Source organism: Hylaeus anthracinus, unplaced genomic scaffold (assembly GCF_026225885.1).
Source record: "Hylaeus anthracinus isolate JK02 unplaced genomic scaffold, UHH_iyHylAnth1.0_haploid 11985, whole genome shotgun sequence".
In the NCBI taxonomy this organism is placed as follows: domain Eukaryota; kingdom Metazoa; phylum Arthropoda; class Insecta; order Hymenoptera; family Colletidae; genus Hylaeus; species Hylaeus anthracinus.
The window spans coordinates 4,774,033-4,793,655 of NW_026534333.1; the positions used below are offsets into that span (position 1 = coordinate 4,774,033).

At 41.8% G+C, this 19,623-nt stretch overlaps 1 protein-coding gene across 1 annotated transcript in view; it reads right to left on the reverse strand.

Annotated features, from left to right (window-relative positions):
* LOC128887379 (whirlin-like) overlaps positions 1 to 19,623 on the reverse strand; it is a 108,227-nt gene that overhangs the window by 61,899 nt on the left and 26,705 nt on the right. The window contains exons 2-4 of the mRNA XM_054143209.1: positions 13,462 to 13,809; positions 12,055 to 12,401; positions 6,461 to 6,472 (exon numbers count right to left, since the gene is read on the reverse strand). Coding sequence (XP_053999184.1) covers positions 6,461 to 6,472; positions 12,055 to 12,401; positions 13,462 to 13,809 — 707 coding nt within the window. The remainder of the gene's footprint in view (positions 1 to 6,460; positions 6,473 to 12,054; positions 12,402 to 13,461; positions 13,810 to 19,623) is intronic.

Below are 19,623 nucleotides of genomic sequence, written 5' to 3' on the forward strand. Positions count from 1 at the left end.
AAGATAGTAAATGCGGATGCATAAACGTGAAAATTGTTCGAATAAGAGATTACGATCTTGGTGCCGGTGCGTGTTTGGTGTATCTCGATCCGAGCGAGACGGGCCATGCAAGAGATTTCCTTTTCTGCGGAAACTTGCTTATCCGTTTTAACCAGTCCTAATTAGCCAGAATAAATATAAAATAATTACTAGAGAAATACCACGCCGTTAATATTCGAGTTACCGATTTCCAAGAATTTCCCAAATTGTTTATCTCGAAAACGAAGTTTCTCTTATAAACAATTCCATTACACCTTCCTGATTTATTTTAATTTTAATTTCAATTTTAATTTCAATTTTTACCACATCCTCACATTCCCAGCGTGGTTTTGCAAAATGCAAACAGTTACGATAATTCCATATCGAATCAGTATTCATAGCATCGCATTCAACGCATCGAACGCATAATTTTCCGTCTCTTGCTCGAGATCATTTCCGCAGAAGAAGACTCGATGGTTATGGGTGGGGCTGCAAACGTTCGCCGTTGGATGTTTTTTGAGCTTGCGGCGGGGGCGAGAGTTTTCGTGAGAAACAGTGAGCATCCGTGCGATCGAGTGATCCTTGAATAGATCCCCAGTGAAAAAACAGTTAGCCGCAATATTGTCAAGATCCGTCCACCTGGTCCGACCGGCGCGAATAATTCGATAATCCAACGAATTGTTTCAAACAACGCGAGCGATTTCTCCGCCACCGAAAAAACGGAAATAACAACGAGCGGTATGTTTGTTTCGCGATCGGCGGAATTTACGGAGCGAACGCACGCGGAATTCGAGTAACTTCTTCCTCTCATTATGCCGGGCTCGGGCCGGAAGCTCGAAATAAATTCGCGAACGCGGCAGGCAGCTGCGGACTCTATAAACGAGTGGCTCGTTTCCAATAGATACCGAATTTACTCTCGCGTTACAAGCGATCGATCGTCCGTGATTCGATTTATATTTCCTGCCTCGTGCCAGGATATTCGAATTACAGCCACGGAAGAAAACGCCCGACGCGCCGAATCCGTCGATAACGGTGTACCCCCGTCGCTGTGAAACAATTACGCGGACGCAAAAGTTGCCTGCGAGTTGGAAAATGGACGCTCGAAATTAATAAAGCCTCGCTTCGACGTGGGAAACGCGAACAAACGCGATACATCCTCGTTAGCGTGAACCAGTTGAGCGAAAGTCTAATTAAAAAAAAAAAAAAAAAAAAAAAAAATAACAGAAGGCTACGCGACGCGATATAAATTATGCGAAACAGCTGATACTTAATAAGAGCCGAGCTTCGCTTTTTATGTTTCCATGGATCGCGTTACCTTGTTAACTTAACTCCTTCGTGCTCGTGTCGTTTTCGAGGCGCACCGGGTTTAGACAATTTTTATGGTCGTAAATTCGGTTCGCGTCGTTAGCTAGCGAAGCGTTTGTCGTAGTTACTCTCCGACGTTTTTGGCCTCGAGGAGGGTTGTAAAGTTAATCGAATCGCTCGCTTCTCGGAAGCAACTGGGCGCTGAAGCAATGCATTCGACGAAGGGGATTTTTGTGTTGATTACTTTTCAAGATTTTCATATTAAATACCCGTACTATTTGTATCATACTCTCGCGACAAAAGCAGACTGATGCGATTTGACGGAAAGTAACATCCAGGTGTGGGCACGAAGGGGTTGACACGCACAGCGTTGGTTAATTAACCCTTCGCACTCGAGGCCTTGTTTTCTGGTATCTGTCAGCAACTCGAGATGCTTTCTTACTATTCTATTCACTCACGAATGCTAAGCTTACATTGACTTCGAAAATGAGACCTCTAATTCGAGATTTGAGAATCAGATCACCTTTGCCTTAACGACGATCATTTTATTGACACTTCGAGTTCCAAAGAAATTGAACCTAAAGGAAATCTAACGATGATCGAGAGTCACCTCTCGAGTGCAAAGGGTTAATTACCACGATGTTTCTCCGGGAGACAATTGTTCCAGGAAAATCAAATCTTATCCGTAATCTCGAAGACGGACGGGAAAACAAACGAGAATAAAATATTATAGATACGAGGGGTGGCGCGAAAAGGGACACTGAATTATACTTGCAAAGCACGAGCATCATGAATACTTAATTCCCTAGATATCCGTCCCCGACACGAAACGTAATAAAAGTACGTTTACACGTGGCGGTCCGGATGTGATCGATAAGCTGCTCGGGCGCAAAAAAATTTCACGCTCGGACAAGGTGGACGTCGAAACGAGGGAACGGTGATGTCTGTTCCACCGCGGGAGTCCCGTAATTGATCTCCTTCCATGCCGACAGGCCGGCTGGGAGCAAGGATTAATCCGGCTGATAAAAGAGATAAGAAGAACAATGAGCTCGTTACGCGAGGGTCGCGTTCTCGCTGCCGAACTTGTGTCATCGTCAAAGGTTTAATAATAAAAGTCGTCTCGTGTCCCGAGCCCATTTAAGAACTGATTTTTATTACCGCAACAAGCATCTCTCCCTCGATCTTTGTTCCAATTTCTCAGCTCTCCGATATTAGGAGATTCGCCCCTTTTTTAATTCAATTCCATAGTATTTCTACGAAACTATTTATTACGACACGATGCACACTTGTTGAAATTCTTCGTTTCAATCTGAATTCCACAACGTTTTAACGTTCTCTTACTTCGAACGCTAAGATGCAATCGACAGATTATTCTGTGGAATATCGTGCCTAAATTTTCATCAAATTTCGAAAATTGAGAATAAACTGGATCGATAATAAAATAATTGTAACAACGTCTCTCGCGAACCTCGGATTTGTACTTTTGAATCTCTTCTTTGAGTTAACTCGAGATACGGGCATCCTTGAATGGGCTCCGTCGCGATATTTTCCGAATTTCGCGTTCCTGCTTCCTGCTCGTTAGGGTACAATGCAAATTATGTGTGCATAGAGCGACGCCCGCGGGTGTACGTGTACGAGTTTTTCTTCTATAAATTCATAAACTATGCGCATATGCATCATACACTGTCATGCAACGAAGTGCCGGCGTGCTAAGCCTAGAGGAATTCTCGGTTGCCATAATTGCGAGATTCTAACGATAAATCGTCGGAAAAACGGAGCAACGAGAGAAAGAATTTTTCATCTAAGCATTCCCGCGGAGACATTCGTAACCTTTCTTTGGAAAAAAACACATCACGATCAAAATTTACGTACTTTTCCAGGATGAATTCTGTGAATCATGTAATGATTTATCTATTTTAATAATTTTGTTAGGATCGAGGCTTATTGTGTCGTTATATCAAAACTCTGCGCGTCGCTGGAGACGAAGTCGTGTAAGACTATTTAAAAAGAAAAGATTTCTAAACGATTCCACCTTTCGTATCCAACCCAAAGGTTCTCTCGACATCAAAAGGTACTCGATACAAGAATAAAAATGTATTCACGTCCCCGCCATTTCTGTATAAACACACAGCTTTCGTTATTCACTTCTGGGACCATTAACACTTTATTTACTGGGAGCCTATTAATAGGCTTTTTAATTCCAGTATTCAGCTCTTCGAATTTATTTACCGTGTTGATGGTTGTCTACTTAAAATGTTCAGTTTTTAACCGACTTCGAAAAAGGAGGACGTTACTCAATTCGACATGTATATTTTTTTCTTTTTTCTTTTTTGGAAACAGACTTGGCTCTCAATGTACCTAATAATAGTACGAAGGAATTATTGTCAGCCTAAATTGGCGTATGCTACTGTATAAAATTCTTTTTTGAATTAAAGACCGTTTCTAAATAGCCCGGTAGATAAAGTGTTGATAAAAAAATTGAACCCAAGTCTTCGCGAATATGCATTTCTCTCACGAAAAGTATTAAACCCCGAAAACCCGGGTCGTGCCAGTACCGTCTTCCAACACCGAACCGCTCGATTCGTTCTCCATTCGCAACGTATTCGATGTGAATTTAGGCGACGGCTTCGAGGCTAATTCGTCGTTATCGCGCGCAGTTCGTCCGGCGAAAGAACCGGACGACACGAAAAACGAGCAAGAACACGCGTGGCTGGTCTGGAGAAATCGTCGACTCGTTTCACGGCGGAACATATCGAACGTATCGAAACCGGGACGACAATCGAACCTGCATTCTGATCTCCGAAGGGAATCGGCCCCGAGGTCGGCTTCGGCCACCTGTTCCTACTTTTAACGAGCAGTCCGGTCGAATGTAATTCCAGCGACTCGATTTATCCTCGTGAAACTTTGTGAAAAAATTCCGATAACCCCCTCAGACCCTCCCCCTTCGCCCTGTTCGCCGCCCCGCGACTGAATCCAGCCCGTTTCCCTGGAAAATATTTTAAAAGGCCAGGGGATTCTGGCTCGATGGGAACGTTCAAGCGATGACAGGCGAACTGAAAGACCAAAGTAACTCCGCCGCGGAGGTAACATGTTGAAACGAACGACGGAGTCCACGGTCGTAAAATTCTCCGATGAATTAAAACATTGTACTTTATTGGGGGGGAAGGGGGCGGTCTATATTTGCGGAGTAATTTCGGAGTTTCGTTTGGTCTCGCATTGAAATTTTTAATAATCCGACGTTTCGGTGGACTTTACGGAGCAAAGGGATTTCGAGGTTGAAATCGCAATAATGTAGCATGTTCTTTTTTTTACGTTGTTACAAGTGTTAGGTAATCTTAAATAAGAATTCTTTAATTATTCCTATTTTATGTTACGCGTCGTAGTATACCGAGGGTATTTATTTAATATTTAATTGAACTGTAGCAATTTCATTGGATGGAACAAGGTCATTTATGATAGCAATTTCTGTATCTAAAAGGGAAACGGTTTGTCTCCGATGATCTCGTCTTCAGCATCGATATAAAGAATGAATAACAGGAAATAGTCGGGAATGAAAACTAAGTATATCCAAAACACAGATTATCATTAAATAACCACCAATCATCCCAAAAGATACAAACAATAAATATATGTTCCACGTATCTGTTTAGTCATTTCGATCGTCTCTCGCATCTCTCGCAGATTAAATCTCTCGCAATGCAAAATAATGGAAAAATGGCGATATTTATTACAAAATGGACAATATCATTGTTAAGAAGCTAATTTCTCTCGTTTCGTGATTGAGTTCGTTTCTCTCGTTCTCCTCGTCGCCCTCTAGTCCCAAGCCCGGCCGATCTGCGCATAACACTTTCATGCGACATCGATCGTTACTCAGTGTGTTAGTGTACATGTGTGTGTGCGTGCGTGTGTGTGTGTGTATATGTATATGTGTGGATATTTGAAAACCACAGGGAGATTGAAACGACCGCGAAATTCGAACGATATGGGAACCAGCGAAATTAGTGCACCCAATCACCCACAGGGTGTCTTCAGGAGTCACTTTCGGGTGGATTATAATTCCTCGATCTAGCCTTGTTTTATTGACACCTGAGATAATCAGATCGAATGATATTGAAACTGGAAATCACACTGATTCGATTCTTTTATAGTTATTTTTGAAACTATCCCAATAAAGATTCAAGGCTTACTGAAACACAAATTTCACTTTCTATAAAACACTGATTAAAATTATAAATAAACGTGACACGACGTAGATGGATCCATAGAAAATTGAACTCGTACAAAACCGAATCGAAAATTTTCTAAAATTTAATAAAATTTTTGCTCAAGAATGCAACTCTCTTGGTCTCGTTAGGTCCGCAAGGCGAAGGACTAAAGAATATTCGGAATCGTAGCGGGGGGTATCTTCTATTGCTATAATACGTTCGATTAAGCGAAGCTGTCGTCTCTAATGGCCACTCAGGGGCATTACGAATCGCCGTTCGGGAACTCGTGTTACGAATCCAGCAGCCATCGGGCCGTGATATAAATCATATCGATTAACGATCGCCGTCCGATGGGGATATAAATCGTTGGAACGGCTCCGTAAAAATCGCGAGTCACTGGTCAAAGTCGAAGGTCGAGTCTTTAATCGCGATTAATGTGACTTACGCCTGGATTTTCTACGACTGTTTCGAATGACATAAAGAAGCTAGAATTGTTAATCTCTGCAGACTAAACTTGACAAATTTCAGAATCTCGGGCAGTCAATATTACTAATAATCTTCTAATCATAACGAAATTGGATACAAAACTGTATCGTTGAAAAACGTTAGTGCGCTAATCATATATAAAACGATTTAAAAAAGCCTGAATGGTTCGTCCGCGATTTTGACCGATTCCTACCGTATCAAGTCGAAGAAAGTCGCGAATTTTCTTTAGTACAATAGTACTCGGTCTCGCGAGCATTTTTGTACCGATCGCCAAAGAAACTAAGGGAGGGTTCGTTGGCTCCCTCGCGCTCGAAGTTTCGGGTCGTTCTTTCGATCTTCCGACAGTTTCCCTTAGACGTGTGCTAATTTCTCTTTTTCTCGCTCTCCCCCCTCTTTACTTTTCTTACATTCTCTCTGCCTTTCTGTTCGTACGGTTGATGAGTTACCTGACTGCGCTTCTGGTACAGCGAAACAGAAAACAAGAAAAGACACACCGCCAGTTGGCTTATTCCGACTTCGGCCTGTTCGAAGCGACGGCCAAGCTTTTGGAAAAGTTCCCTCGAAAAATAACCAATCGATCATTCGTGCGTGACGATCGCCTGTCCTAGTTTTGCCATACGTTCGAACGTCTGGTGCTCGAATGGAAACGTGTCTCCTCGTGGGCATCGCCTGTTCGTGCTCCGCGATAGAGAATTTATTTCTAAATATCCTCAACGTTCTTGTTTCATAAGCGGAATAAAAGACAAAGGCCATCTTGCGATCGATATTCTGTTTCGTGCGATAATACCGAAAAAGATTGAAGCATATTTTTTAATTTGTCCCTTCTGAAAATTGTTTTCTTCGGTCGTGTGATTTTATTTGGTCTACATTTTCGAAACGATACAGATTAGTATCCGACTGAAAAATTGTGGTTCGCGAAACGAACATATTTTTATCGGTCGTTACAAGCATTTCTTTATAATTGATATTTTCGGTCCCTTGCTCATCAAGTATTGCTTTCGGTGGGTATACGTGTTTCCATAGTTAAAACTTGTCAAAGTTCGGTAAAGATAGAACGAAAAGTTTAGTTTCCGACGAGCAATCGCAAAGTCAGACGAACAAAAACTTCGAGAAGTTGCAAATGGCGTCACTGTGGCCAATCAAATATTTATAAAGAAGCGACCTGATTGGCTTCAATGGCACCAGCTATGACCTGCTGAAATTATTATTCAGACCTTGTAATTGCTCGATCAAAACGAAATTTAATTCATATTCAACAAGTTTTTTTTTTTATTATATCTGTTAGCTTTTAAGATTCTTTATCTGATAACGGAAGCATGCAAATTGCGATTAAAAGATTGTTCAAAGTATACGAAACTTTGTATAGCTCGTTAGAGTAAATTTTATCAAGTGAAACATGAAACGAAGGAGTTTCATCCAGAACCAGTCACTTGTCTAGTTTTCATTTTCCATATCGGATCTGATATTTTGAATTTTAAAATTTCGAGTTCAGATTTAAAATCAGCGACCCCGGAAGTCCCTATATGCAAAGTTTCATCCAAATCGAATCGCTTCTTCTCGTTTTGGTCTGCGGTATTGATCTAATAGAGTGTTATTATCATTGTTAAATACTTTTAAATATGTTTCTGGTGTGGTAGTGGGCATGCTGGCAGTTAATTTACAGTTTCATGGATGTAAATATTAGGATCAACGAAGGGACCAAACATTCGTTAATGTCAAACACCTGTAACGACCAACGAGATTAACAACGACGAGAATTTATGTAAATTAATTTTCGTCAACTTCGTCGTGGTTTCAAATTTGTTTATCGAATTTTACGAATCGCCTGAAAATACGAGAATATTTTCGAGGAAACTCTCGGGACGCCTGGTAACGCGTCGTTTCGCGCAGACGCGTTTCCGATGAACGTGTTCCTCCGCAGGATCCACGGTCAGGATCCAGAGACGGCCAAACTCTAACCTAAATACAAATTTTGACGTACAGACATTTATCCGTTATTTCTAGAATAAAAATTAGAAGAATCTGCATTGTACTATACAATGCAATATTTCATAAAGAACAACTAAGAACCGAACAAAAGAACAAAAAACTATTCATTCATTACTCACAGAATGAAAACCAGAGTTTGAATTATGAACGGAAATATTTCACAATGGACAAATAAAAATTTAACTGGCCGAATGTATAAACGTCGCGAATGAATCGCTATAAGTAGCTTTATATGCCTCGTTTATTATTCGAGGAAGATTTCGCCCGTCTCTGGTCGGGATAACGCGACGACGATTCAAGTCGTCTCTCAGGCGTGCTTCCACGAAACAAAGTCGATGGTTTCACGCTCGAGATCTCGACGAGGACGAAGCGTGAAGCGAGAGATCGTTACCGTGCGTGCGCGCTGAAACGCCGTGATCAAGCGTGAAGTTTACGAGACTCGAAACCGTGAAACCGGACCCCGACGACGCCGACGTCGGGGTTGCTCCTGGCATCCGCGGAACGTGGATCCTGGACGGGGACATTTCTATTTATCTCTGGCGAACGCGAGGAACTTCTCTGGAAAACCATCCGTGAACTTTCTGATCTTTGGGAATTCGCTTCGTTCCTTTTCTCCTTTATCCCACGCAGTAACCAATTATACGTTCGGAATTTCATTCATCCATAGAACAATTTTATTCGATACCAAATTTGTTGGCTGTGATCATTCCAATGGCTGCTCGGTGAAAATTAATTTAACGTTTCGCTAAAAATTTCTTATTTTCTGTTCTTAGTTGCTTCGCATAAATATTAGATGTTCGTTTGATATTTCTGGTTTACACGATCAATTTTACTCGAATGTTTCCTATTCAATCGTTTTGTCACGAAATTCATGATTTTACTGTAAGACAATCCTATTGTTAAATTTCTAACTGTAACGGTGTCACCGAGGAAACTAATTCACGGTCGAGGAACTGGCATAGAGCATCCAATTGAATTTGTCTCTATTATAGCCGAAGTTCGATGTACGAAGGAAACGAATAGGCGTGACGTAGAGACCGTTGTATACATGGGAGATCTCGTAAGAAACCGATCGTGTTTGCCTTGCGAGCTCTTTGCTGCAATTTGTATCTGTACGAATACTTATTACACTGACTCTGTATCGCGTGCACTATGCGTGGTATTACATAGTTTCGAATTATTTCGAAACAAAATTTTGTTTTCATTACAATTACCACCAAAATTAGCCATTTTCATTTACCTCGAACGCGTAGTTTCGAATTATTTAAAAAAAAAAAAAATTTTATTCCCATTAAAATTACTAAAAAAGTTAGCGTGGCGCTCAACGCGTCGATTTAGAAATGCCGATATATCGTTTTCCAACACCTAGCGTAAAAGGTATTTATTTGGCATCGCTCCCATCGCGAAAGTCGCTGGAGTTACTTTACTGGAGTAACTACTCCAGTAAACAAGTTACTCTTGACCGTTCATAGTTTCTGTTGCGTCTCCTCAGGATCGTCCGCGCGCCTCGAGCACCCCGTTGGAAAGACCGATCCGATTCCGAGAACTGATTACAACCGGCCAGATACATCGCGCAATTATGCGTCCGCTGAATCCGTTTCGCCAGCCGCGGAATAAAAATATGCGCGACGGCTGGAGGGGCAATTAGGAGCGCGTCATTAAACGCGCGCCATCGTATCGCTGGTCAATTAGCTGGTATCGCTAATTACCCTGCCTAACGGCCCCCATTGTAAATACTCGCGAGCAAACGCGCTCGAACGCTTCGCGCCTGCCCATCTGTGCCTCTCCTCGCCACCGAGCACATTTTGCTAATCAGCGACGTGATTGTCTACCAAACAGGGAGATTTAATCGCGGCTCTCGTAATTTTTGCCAGCTACGTATGGGGGGCATTTAAACGAGTCGCGAGGGGTCCCTTTGGAAATTGTTACTCTCGCTGTTCGATGGATAGCGCTAGGTTATTCTAATAAATTATGAGTCTAAATTGACGACGAATAGACGAGGGTTGTTCGCTGACACGAATGGCTATGAATCGAGGGAGGAAGATGGTGCATTGGATATTAGTTTTATTAATCAGAGGAATATTATTAATTACGGCGCAAAGAGAATCGAGTGGTTCAAAATAAAATTTTAACGCGAAATGGAGTACTAGCTGATCGACATATATACAACAACTTTTCTGGTGGTTACTGTAACTCCGAATTAAAATTAGAAGAACAAAAATTGAACCGTGTAATAGTTTTACAGTTAAATCATTTCTTACAGCAAGTCTAAAGTGGGTCGAATATCGTTCGAATCCTCCTGTCTCTTTGTTAATTCGATTAACGGAGATTTCACTGTACAAGAGGTCGTCTGATAAAGCACTGTACAGTTTAAGTATTCTAAGTGTCTTGGAGGAGCGAGGGGTAGTTCCTCGATAGCCTTGAGCAGCCAATTGATTCGATTCCAACTAAACACTCCATCGACACTTCGCGAACTCGCTTTAAATTCCTCATTTACGCAATCAATTTCCTTATCAAATATTTCCCAATGTTTCCATGTTCGTGAATCGTTTCGTCGATCACCAGCAAATTAGCTAAAAAAATCTAAAATTGTTCGCAGATGAGATCGGCAATCATTGGACCAATCGCCAATTAATTTCGCATTCGTGTTTCCGTTGCGACACTCGAGTTTCCCATGTTCTCCAGAGAAATTCAACGCGGACCAATCAACGCCGACGTACGAGATAATGATCCGTCACGGGTTTTAATTATTTTCCTTTCATCATCGTTCCGGCCATCGATAAGCGAAACCAACGCGGATTCCTTTCGCGCAGAGAAAACAACAAGAGGGGAGAAAAACGAGCCGAAACGCGATCGGAATGTTGGTTCTTTCATCCGTCAAGGAGACCGTAAGCTGGAATGGAAATGATGCTTAATGATCGAAAATACACATGTTTTCTCCCGCCTTTCCCTCGACTCCCGGTTCCGTTCTCGCGACGATCGAATTTCGTTTTACCTTGATTCGATGCGTTCGAAATAATAAAAAGAGAGAATTTACGCGAATTCAACAGTTACAGAAATTAAGGATTGTCATTTCGCATGTTTGTATAGCCCATGAACAAATTACAATTCTTTAACAACGAAGATCTACAGGTATTCGTAGATTAATTAACTCGTTAACAAATTTCTTTCAACGATAAACCACATTTGTAAATAGAATAGTATCTGATCGACGAATCGTCTTTCTTTTCCTGTTAAATGGAACACACTTGCGAGACAAATTTTTCGTGGCAATCTCAAAGGGAAAATAAAAGCCGGAGTATACTTTGTGGTTTTCGCGTTCGCTGAAGGTGTCTCGCGAACGAGTGAAATTTTTATCAGCGCCGGAAATTGTACGAGGGAAGTTCGTCGCGAGGACGATTAAACCGGAAATCAGGGACTCGTGGCAGCTGTGCTGAAGCACAGGAAGCACAGGGTGTCGGTGACACGACGATTACCAACGAAAAGTGAACCCGATAGAAGTACGAGAGAGAAGATCGCAGCAGGCGACGCGATGCGAAGATATCGATTGCGATTGCTGGAAATGTCTATACCTGACGCGTAACATTCAGAATCACAAAAAGGAACAAATTTTGGAGGTGAAATGGATAAAAATAGGTAAAAATAGGCACCTGACTCTCTAAAACTCTAAATCGATACTATAAATAATAAGTAACTTTGCTATCGAACCGAATAAAATAATTTAACAAAAAGAAACGTAAATGCTTTCGATAAGAATATCATCCGAATCTTCTGAGGCACAGCTATAGGGTCCTTTGTCAAACTTGTACTTTTCTAGATACAAAATTTAAAAAGAAATTCTTATTTAAACCTAAACCTAAGTTCGAAAACAAAATCTCCTTCGCGTTAAATCTTCCTCGTGTATCGCCCACTGGGAGAATCTCGTTAAATCCACCCCTAGTTCGTCGATAAGGGGTGAACAATCTCTTCTAACAATCGCAATCGGTGGTGTTCGATCGCGTCGAGTGAACGGCTAGAAACGGCAATGAAAGTTACAGCTGTCGAAAGATACCTCGATCTTGAGGCGCGAAGTACGGCGACGGTGGTAGCCTGAAGGTACTTCGGATCTCACCTGCGTCCTTGCCACCCTTCACGCAGATCCCAAAGCCATGGTGAGAGTCCGGGGGATCTCTCGTCATGGTGATTGTCCTTACGGTGAGCTCCTGAAGGCTGAGCGGCTGAGAGCTGGGCGACGTCGGAGGATTCGCCGGATTCTGCTGCGACTGCTGGGACTGTTGTTGCTGTTGTTGCTGCTGGGACGAGGACGACGTGGTCCTGACGGCGGAGACGCTCGCTGGGGACGACGCTGGCGTCCTCCTGTCGCCTTGCCGACGCTCCGAGACTCCGTTGCCGAACAATCTGCGACGAGAATTCGAGGATATTATTTTCACGGTATTTAACTGTCTCCACTTTCGAAGTAAAGGCATTTAATTTAACGAAACCCCTGAGCACGTGTATATTTAAGTAGAAAGTAGTTTATTTCAAGTAAATAAAAGTATTAGGTGGTTTGAAAAGTTCGTGCCAATTTTCGAGATAAATTCAAAGGCACGTTTGAATTTTGATATATAACATACAGTCGATCCTATAGATATTCGTACCTTCAATGTATATCCAAGAAGTTTGACTAAATTAAATAATAGTTTTGATATTGCCAAACGAATTTTTCATTATAAATACATTTAGGCTCGTAAATATTCGCACCTTCTAGGTCTATTAAAGAAATCCGTCTAAATTAAATGATAGACTTGATACTTTCAAATAAATCTTTCATTATAAATGTGAACATAAATGACTTGTTTGTATTTATCATTTTATAACGAAGTATTTATTTCAAATTATCAAGCACATCATTTAATGACAATTAATGATTTTATTCGTGAGAAAGTGTCGCTCACGAATAAACCTACAGTGTCTTTAAATTTTTCAAAAATGAACAAAATCACGTTATTTTGTGACAACGTCTTTAATCAGCTATTCTCGGTCAACGTTCTCGTTGACTTCAATCTGAATTATCCTCGCCACGGAGACCGTTCAAACGTTCGCTCGCACTTCAGCCACCAGACGCCTATTATTAACCTGTCTGCTTTGATCTAAAGGCAAAGGGGACACCTTCTAACAACCAGCCATATTAGAGCCCCGGTTAATCAAATTTCCATCGGGTGTCTATTCTATGAAACAACGTTCGTCTGGCTAAAAACCACAAAGCGCGAGACGTTTACGAAACAACCGATTAAATCGCGAGCTGCGGGAGACGCCTAAGCGCGTAGCGTCGACAACCGGCCGTAAGTTCGCCGCGCATAACGCTCAGGGTCGGGTGTCTCCTGCAGCGAACGGGTTAAATATAGGAGCGTTGTAACAGTTTTCATAAACATGGTTCCCACATAGTAACGGGTTAAACGACGCACGAACAGGAACGTACCTAAGCACCTGCTCCGGCGATATGGCGCCCGTGCCCCCGGTGGTGTGCCCTCTGTGCCTGTACGGCGTGGTGTGCGAGGAATGGTGATGAGGTGCGCTCGGCGGTCTCTCGACGATCGTGTAACTCGTACCCGGAGGGCTGTAATATCCCCTGTGCTGACCGCCATGGTGCCTGCTGGTGGGCTCTAAATCCTCGGCTTCGTAGCAACCGCCGGTGCCGCTTCTCAGGAAGTGAGACCCGCTGCGCAGGAAGTGCGACCCGCTGCCCCCGCCCCACTGCAACTCCTGCAATTCCGAGCCGTAATCCTCCGTGCTGCTGGCCATGCCTTTGGGATCCGTTTTGTCAGACCTGCGAACAAAAACGGTGATGGTCAGCCTCGAAGTTGGTTACATTATTATCACACTACGCTGGTATTCTTTCATTCGGTCATTTATATCAAGGTGATTTGGTCGAAAATGACAACAGATCGGATCGTCTCGTAACTTTGAAAACTCGAAATTTACATCTTAATACGCATCTGTCTGAAACATGGGTTCGATTTGCCGTATAGTTTGTTAGATATGATCACTTGAATATATCGTGACTTTTCGTCGAATCTGACAGGAGGCTTACGGCAGCCGAAGGAAAGAGAGGAACTTCGTACGATACTTTTGACTGTAAAACAATTTGTACAAGACAGATCGAAAAAGACTTCGAAACGTCAATCTCTATCACTCGTAACTTAACCTGACGAGAATTGAAATGCTACGTTGAATAAAATAATACTTAAAAACTAATTGCAACTGTAATTGTATCAATTACTACTTTTTGTTTGATTAAAAGTCATAATGAAATAATAATTTAAGAATTTTATTACAAAAAATATATATCGTTATTGATACTTTCTATATCTGAGTTTTGTTTCGACTGGTACAGTTGGAAAAGGACCACCTTAAAGTAATTAAAATTTCTTTGAAACCTGATATTACTTCTCCCTGCCTGTAAGCTCGACAAAAACAATTCCCAATGAGTTTCGCAATTTTGCTCGAGATACCGATAACGTATTTCGTCCTAATTTAACTTTACCGAAATCGAAAGAGAAGCCACGCGAGTCCGGGTTCGTCGGAGCCCCGTCAAAGGAGGCGAGCATCGAGATTATGAAAATACAATTAGCGGGTGTCGAATCAGGGGATGAGTCGCTGATAATCAAAGCGGCTCGACGGAAGATAACGAGACCGCCCCTGCGGAGGATACGACCTGAATCTCGCGCGACGGCGACCCCGTCGATCTAGAATCTCATCAATTAGTCGGGAGCCGAGGCTCTCAGGAAATCACGGAGTATCTGATATTCACCCTCTCGTGACATTTAAATGTCGACGTGTCCCCATATACGCGACTAAATTGAAACGTTCTCGGACAAGGTCGCGATACTTAGGCTACGGTCGCTATGGATGCGAATTCGGACAAAAATGTGTTCGGACGAGTACGTCCGAAAACCTCGTCAGAACAAGGCGGTCTACTACTACTTACGACATCGTGAATGTTCTGACATGTGTGTGGTTACTAGTGTAAACACTATCGTTGAAAAACAGGCGTTTGTTTATTTGAACGAATTCGTCAGACCTCGTCCGAACACATTTTCGTCCGAATTCGCATTCATAGTAACCGTAGCCTTAATCCTCCCATCGAGAAGTAGAAATTTATTGGACGTAGGAATTCATTCTGCGCCTCTTTAGTTTTTATTTATTATTCGTAACTTTCGATCGTAAACTTTTGATTTGCATAAATATTAGGCTTCTTGCTTTCCCCGGAGTCGATCGATACCAACGTTCGATCCCTGGACTCGTTGTCGAGGGACCGTGATGCGAGACGATTACCTTTATCGGTACGTACGGGCGCGCGAATGACGAAATAATGAAATTCATCGCGAGGGAAGTTTCCTTATCGCGGGGCCAGTCGGTTGTCCGCGATAAAATCTTCACGTGACGGCCGGCAATGGGGCGATTTTCCGTGACGCGCGGCACAGCGATGTCATAATCCCGACAGGAAACGGGCCATTATCGCCGGAAGAAATTTGAAAGTTCCCTTGTTCGTGGCATCAAGCATCGCGCGGACCCGCCCACCGCCTCCGATTTACTCGACCCCGAGGGCTGAATTCCTCCCCTGCGACTGATCTTTCTTGGCGACGTTCGCGCGCCCCTTCTACATTTATTCCGAATAAGAGACCGGCGTTAATTCGACTGTACGAAAGCGTCACGTAAGTAATTACACTTATATTATAATCAATTTATTTATTCTATGCGAATCAAATTGGTAAGTTATCGCGTTCCGAAGGAGGGTAGCAATTTTGTAGGGTTACGTGTGTTTGACGTTATGAAAATGTCGATGTTCCTTTTCCGTTTCGCAAAATAATGCAGAACGAACGAACACTGTTGCAGACAAAAAAGACCTTTCGTGCGAGTCATACCGGGTCAGGCGTAATAGTCAGTCAGCCTTTGTCAGGCAAAATTACTCGACGCTGTCCACATTTTACTTATTCGTTGCTCACAGCACCAGGTCCCTTAATCAGGCACTCCTCTTTCCTTCCCCTTGCGATTCTTTGATACCCCTTTCCACTGCATTTTACTATTCCAAGATTCTTATTTACTCGTATTTATTTCGGTACCATTTCACGAATCGGATAACACAGGTGCGTGTTTCATTATTGGAAATCATTTACAAATAGCATGGGGCGCATATCTGAACAGCGTCACACTGACGCGTAACGCTTGATAACAAAGATGTTCGAATAAAATAATTCTTACGCTCGTCGTGTAATCTGTAGATTTTTTATTACGAGACATCTCGTGCTTTGTACCTGTGGCAAAATTACTTTATTACTTAAAAATTCTCGAACAACGTACAGAGAATACGTTGCACGTGGACAAACGTGTCGGGCTGATATTAATAAATAAACTTAGAGAACGTGGAACCAACGTCTCTGGGTAATATAATATTTCGTACGTGTTTCTGAAATTTACCTTTAATATTTGAACACGCTGTGGACGACGTGGTATCATACGTTATGAAATACCATCGCATTTCCTTTGCATTTCAAATCTTATGACAGAATTCGTTACGGGGAATATCGAAACTTCGAATAGTGCTTGAGGAAATATGAAATCAATGCTGGTTGGATGAAATAAGAATTCGAAGCTCATACTTGGTACTTTATGTTTAATAGAGTAATAAGATGCTACTCTTGCATTTAATCATGAATTATTAGCTTCGAAAGGAATTACATACATCGAGAAATGAATTCGTCGGTACGATTTATGGAGACATGTAATTCGATACTACTCGACGAATTTATGTTTGAATATTATTTCATGGACGCATTTGTAAGTAATACAAATTATTCTTATATATATGTTATTCAATATCACCCAACGTAGAAGCATTATAAATTAATGTTTATCGGAACGATCGGGTCCACATTAACGACTCCAATAATCGATTCGTAACCTAGAAATGGAAACGATACTAAATTTACAACAATGCTCGATTCATTCTTAATCCCTCTGTATACGCTATCCACGATTCAGTAGTTACAACAAATATGTGTTATACCGAAGAGAAAAGTCACAGCTTCAAGATTACGCTCAACAAAACAAATAATTCCCAACTCGAATATCTAGTAATAGACACACGAAAGTGTTCGATATTTTTCTAATCGATCCATTTACACTGTAGAAAATTAGCAAATGACTGTTAAAATAAATAAAAAATAAGAAGAGTCGGAGATTGCATATTATCCAGCGCAAAGAAACATTTAGAGCTTTTATTTATTTTGTGAGACGAAGAGAGCCAAGGTATCGTACATTCCAGGCCAGAAATGAACTCGTAGCAGGAGCGACAGTGACAGCAAACGCGTTAATAAAGTGCTCCTGTTGTCTATTGTGACTGGTGTCCATTACGAAACGAATAAGGTTGAGACGGAATTAGCTTGTCCCTGCCAATGAAGATAAGCAGGAGAAAAGGTACGAGGTAAGTCCGTCTTTACTGCTTAAGAGGTCAAACCAAATAAGTTCACGATGTTAACAACTCGTATGTACAGCGGGCAGAATCGTGTACGTGCTCCACGGAACTGGTTCAGTGAATTATGAATACGCGCTGTACAATGGCGTGTTCTCGTCGCCGGCGCACGGAAGGAATTCAGAATTCTAGAGAAACAGTTCTGCTCCATTTTGTACGTTTCGAGGGCTCAAGGTGCACGCTGATATTTGCAAAAAATGAATTTTCCACCGCTGAAAAGACACGACGCCAACGGAAACACGGATAATACCGTGACTCGAGAATGGAAATATGGAGAATACGAAACGCGTTAGAAGAAAATACCTCGGAGACGTGCGTTTTATTCGAGTATATTATTTCTACGGACTATTTGATGTTACAAGGAACATTGTTCTATGAAGCACAGGAAGTCATCAAATACTTCAATTCTTTTGTTCATACAAGTAACAGTATTTTTATGTTTTCGTTGTCCTGTTTGGTATATTATCTTTAAAATCACAGTATTACAGAAAATATTAGTGCTGTTCGGATAAAAAAAATATCTTTTATACTATTTGACTTTTGTAATTTTTCGATGCCTATTATTAACATTTGCGATACATGACGCGATAAATATAACCGACTTACTGGGACAAGAGTTTTGCAAAGATTTCATTCGACCAAGGGCTTTCTTAGAATAACCTTTCGTATCTAACGAGCTGAAAATTTAACAAATTAAAGCAACACGATTAACTTAACTTCGAGCCAATTCAATTACCCATCGTAAAAATGTTCCGCCTCTGAAACTCACCCGCATAAGTTCTCTCCTTTTCAAAAGGGAGCTTTTCACATTCCCCCCACAAAAGATTTCAAACCGCTGCCATGGATCGCCATGCATGAAATTAGTTTTTGTTACATTCGCGAACAGAAATGCAAGAATTATTATCTCGCTTGAATACAGACATTATTAATTAACGACGAAACGAACAGCGCCGCGGATAAGCCTAAACTCGAAACGAACTGAACGCAGTTGAATTGCAAATGGAGCCCCTCATCCACGGAGCCGCTTTTATATTCCAGAGTTGACCTTGTTTCGATCGGAGATGGACCTAATGACGACGGAAGTCGTTTACTCGTCCACGGATAAGTCGCGAAATAAATGTCGCCACGCGTCCATATTAATTTCACCGTCGGGAACAATTCCTCTCATTAAGTTATTAGCGAATACAAAACCATGGAACGAACTTCAGGATCTCCCACGGTGGATCAGAATCCATCTATAGCAGAGACGTTAAGTATACGGTACTTTTTAACGTGTATAAAATTTGTCTTATTAGAATAAAGTTTATCAGGAAAAAATTTTAGTTTCACTGAGAATTATACATAGAAAAATATTTCGTTAATGATATTCTAAATATTTTTGTACAGGTGATCGCTACCATTCTTCTTTTCCTCGATTCGTAGATACATCGTTTTCCGCGAAATCCCTCGTCTTATTTCCCTATTCATACATCATTTCTAAAGAACGAGAATTAGAGTTTCAGGTCCCATTACAACAGAAGAAACGTAAGAAGTTGCAAAAATCTATCTCAATCTATTTTTGTTTACTACAAAAAAAAAAAAAAAAAACAGAAGAAAAGATTCTGAAAATTCTTCATCATCAAATAAATGTTCCAGTCGATACCAAACAAAGCGAACGGAAATCGAGCTTCTATCGCGCTCGAAGATATCGTTTATCAAACGTTTACCCGGTTCTCGCTGTAAACGACCGATTTTTGTCGTCGTTTGAATAAATTTCGGTCCGCCGTGCATCCGTGCGTAAATAACGAGCATCAGGGAAAAATTGTGGCGCGCGACGCGATATGTCGCGCGAAATATTAATCCCCGAGTGAAACGCATCGACGCCCACGCGACCGCGACACGATTTTCTGGAACAAACCCGGCATTACCGGCATGGCGAGGTTATAATAGCGTTAGGAAGCCTCCTGTTACCGCCGGAAGAAATTTCGGAGTCGTCCGGTTCGTGGTAAATGCACGGGTATGCAAACCTGACGGCGGTGCTTCGATGCGAATCGATCGCCGGTCGCCGCCCGAATCGACGAACGGTGTATTTAATTCATGCGGAAAATAACGATCGATTCGTGGTCTCTA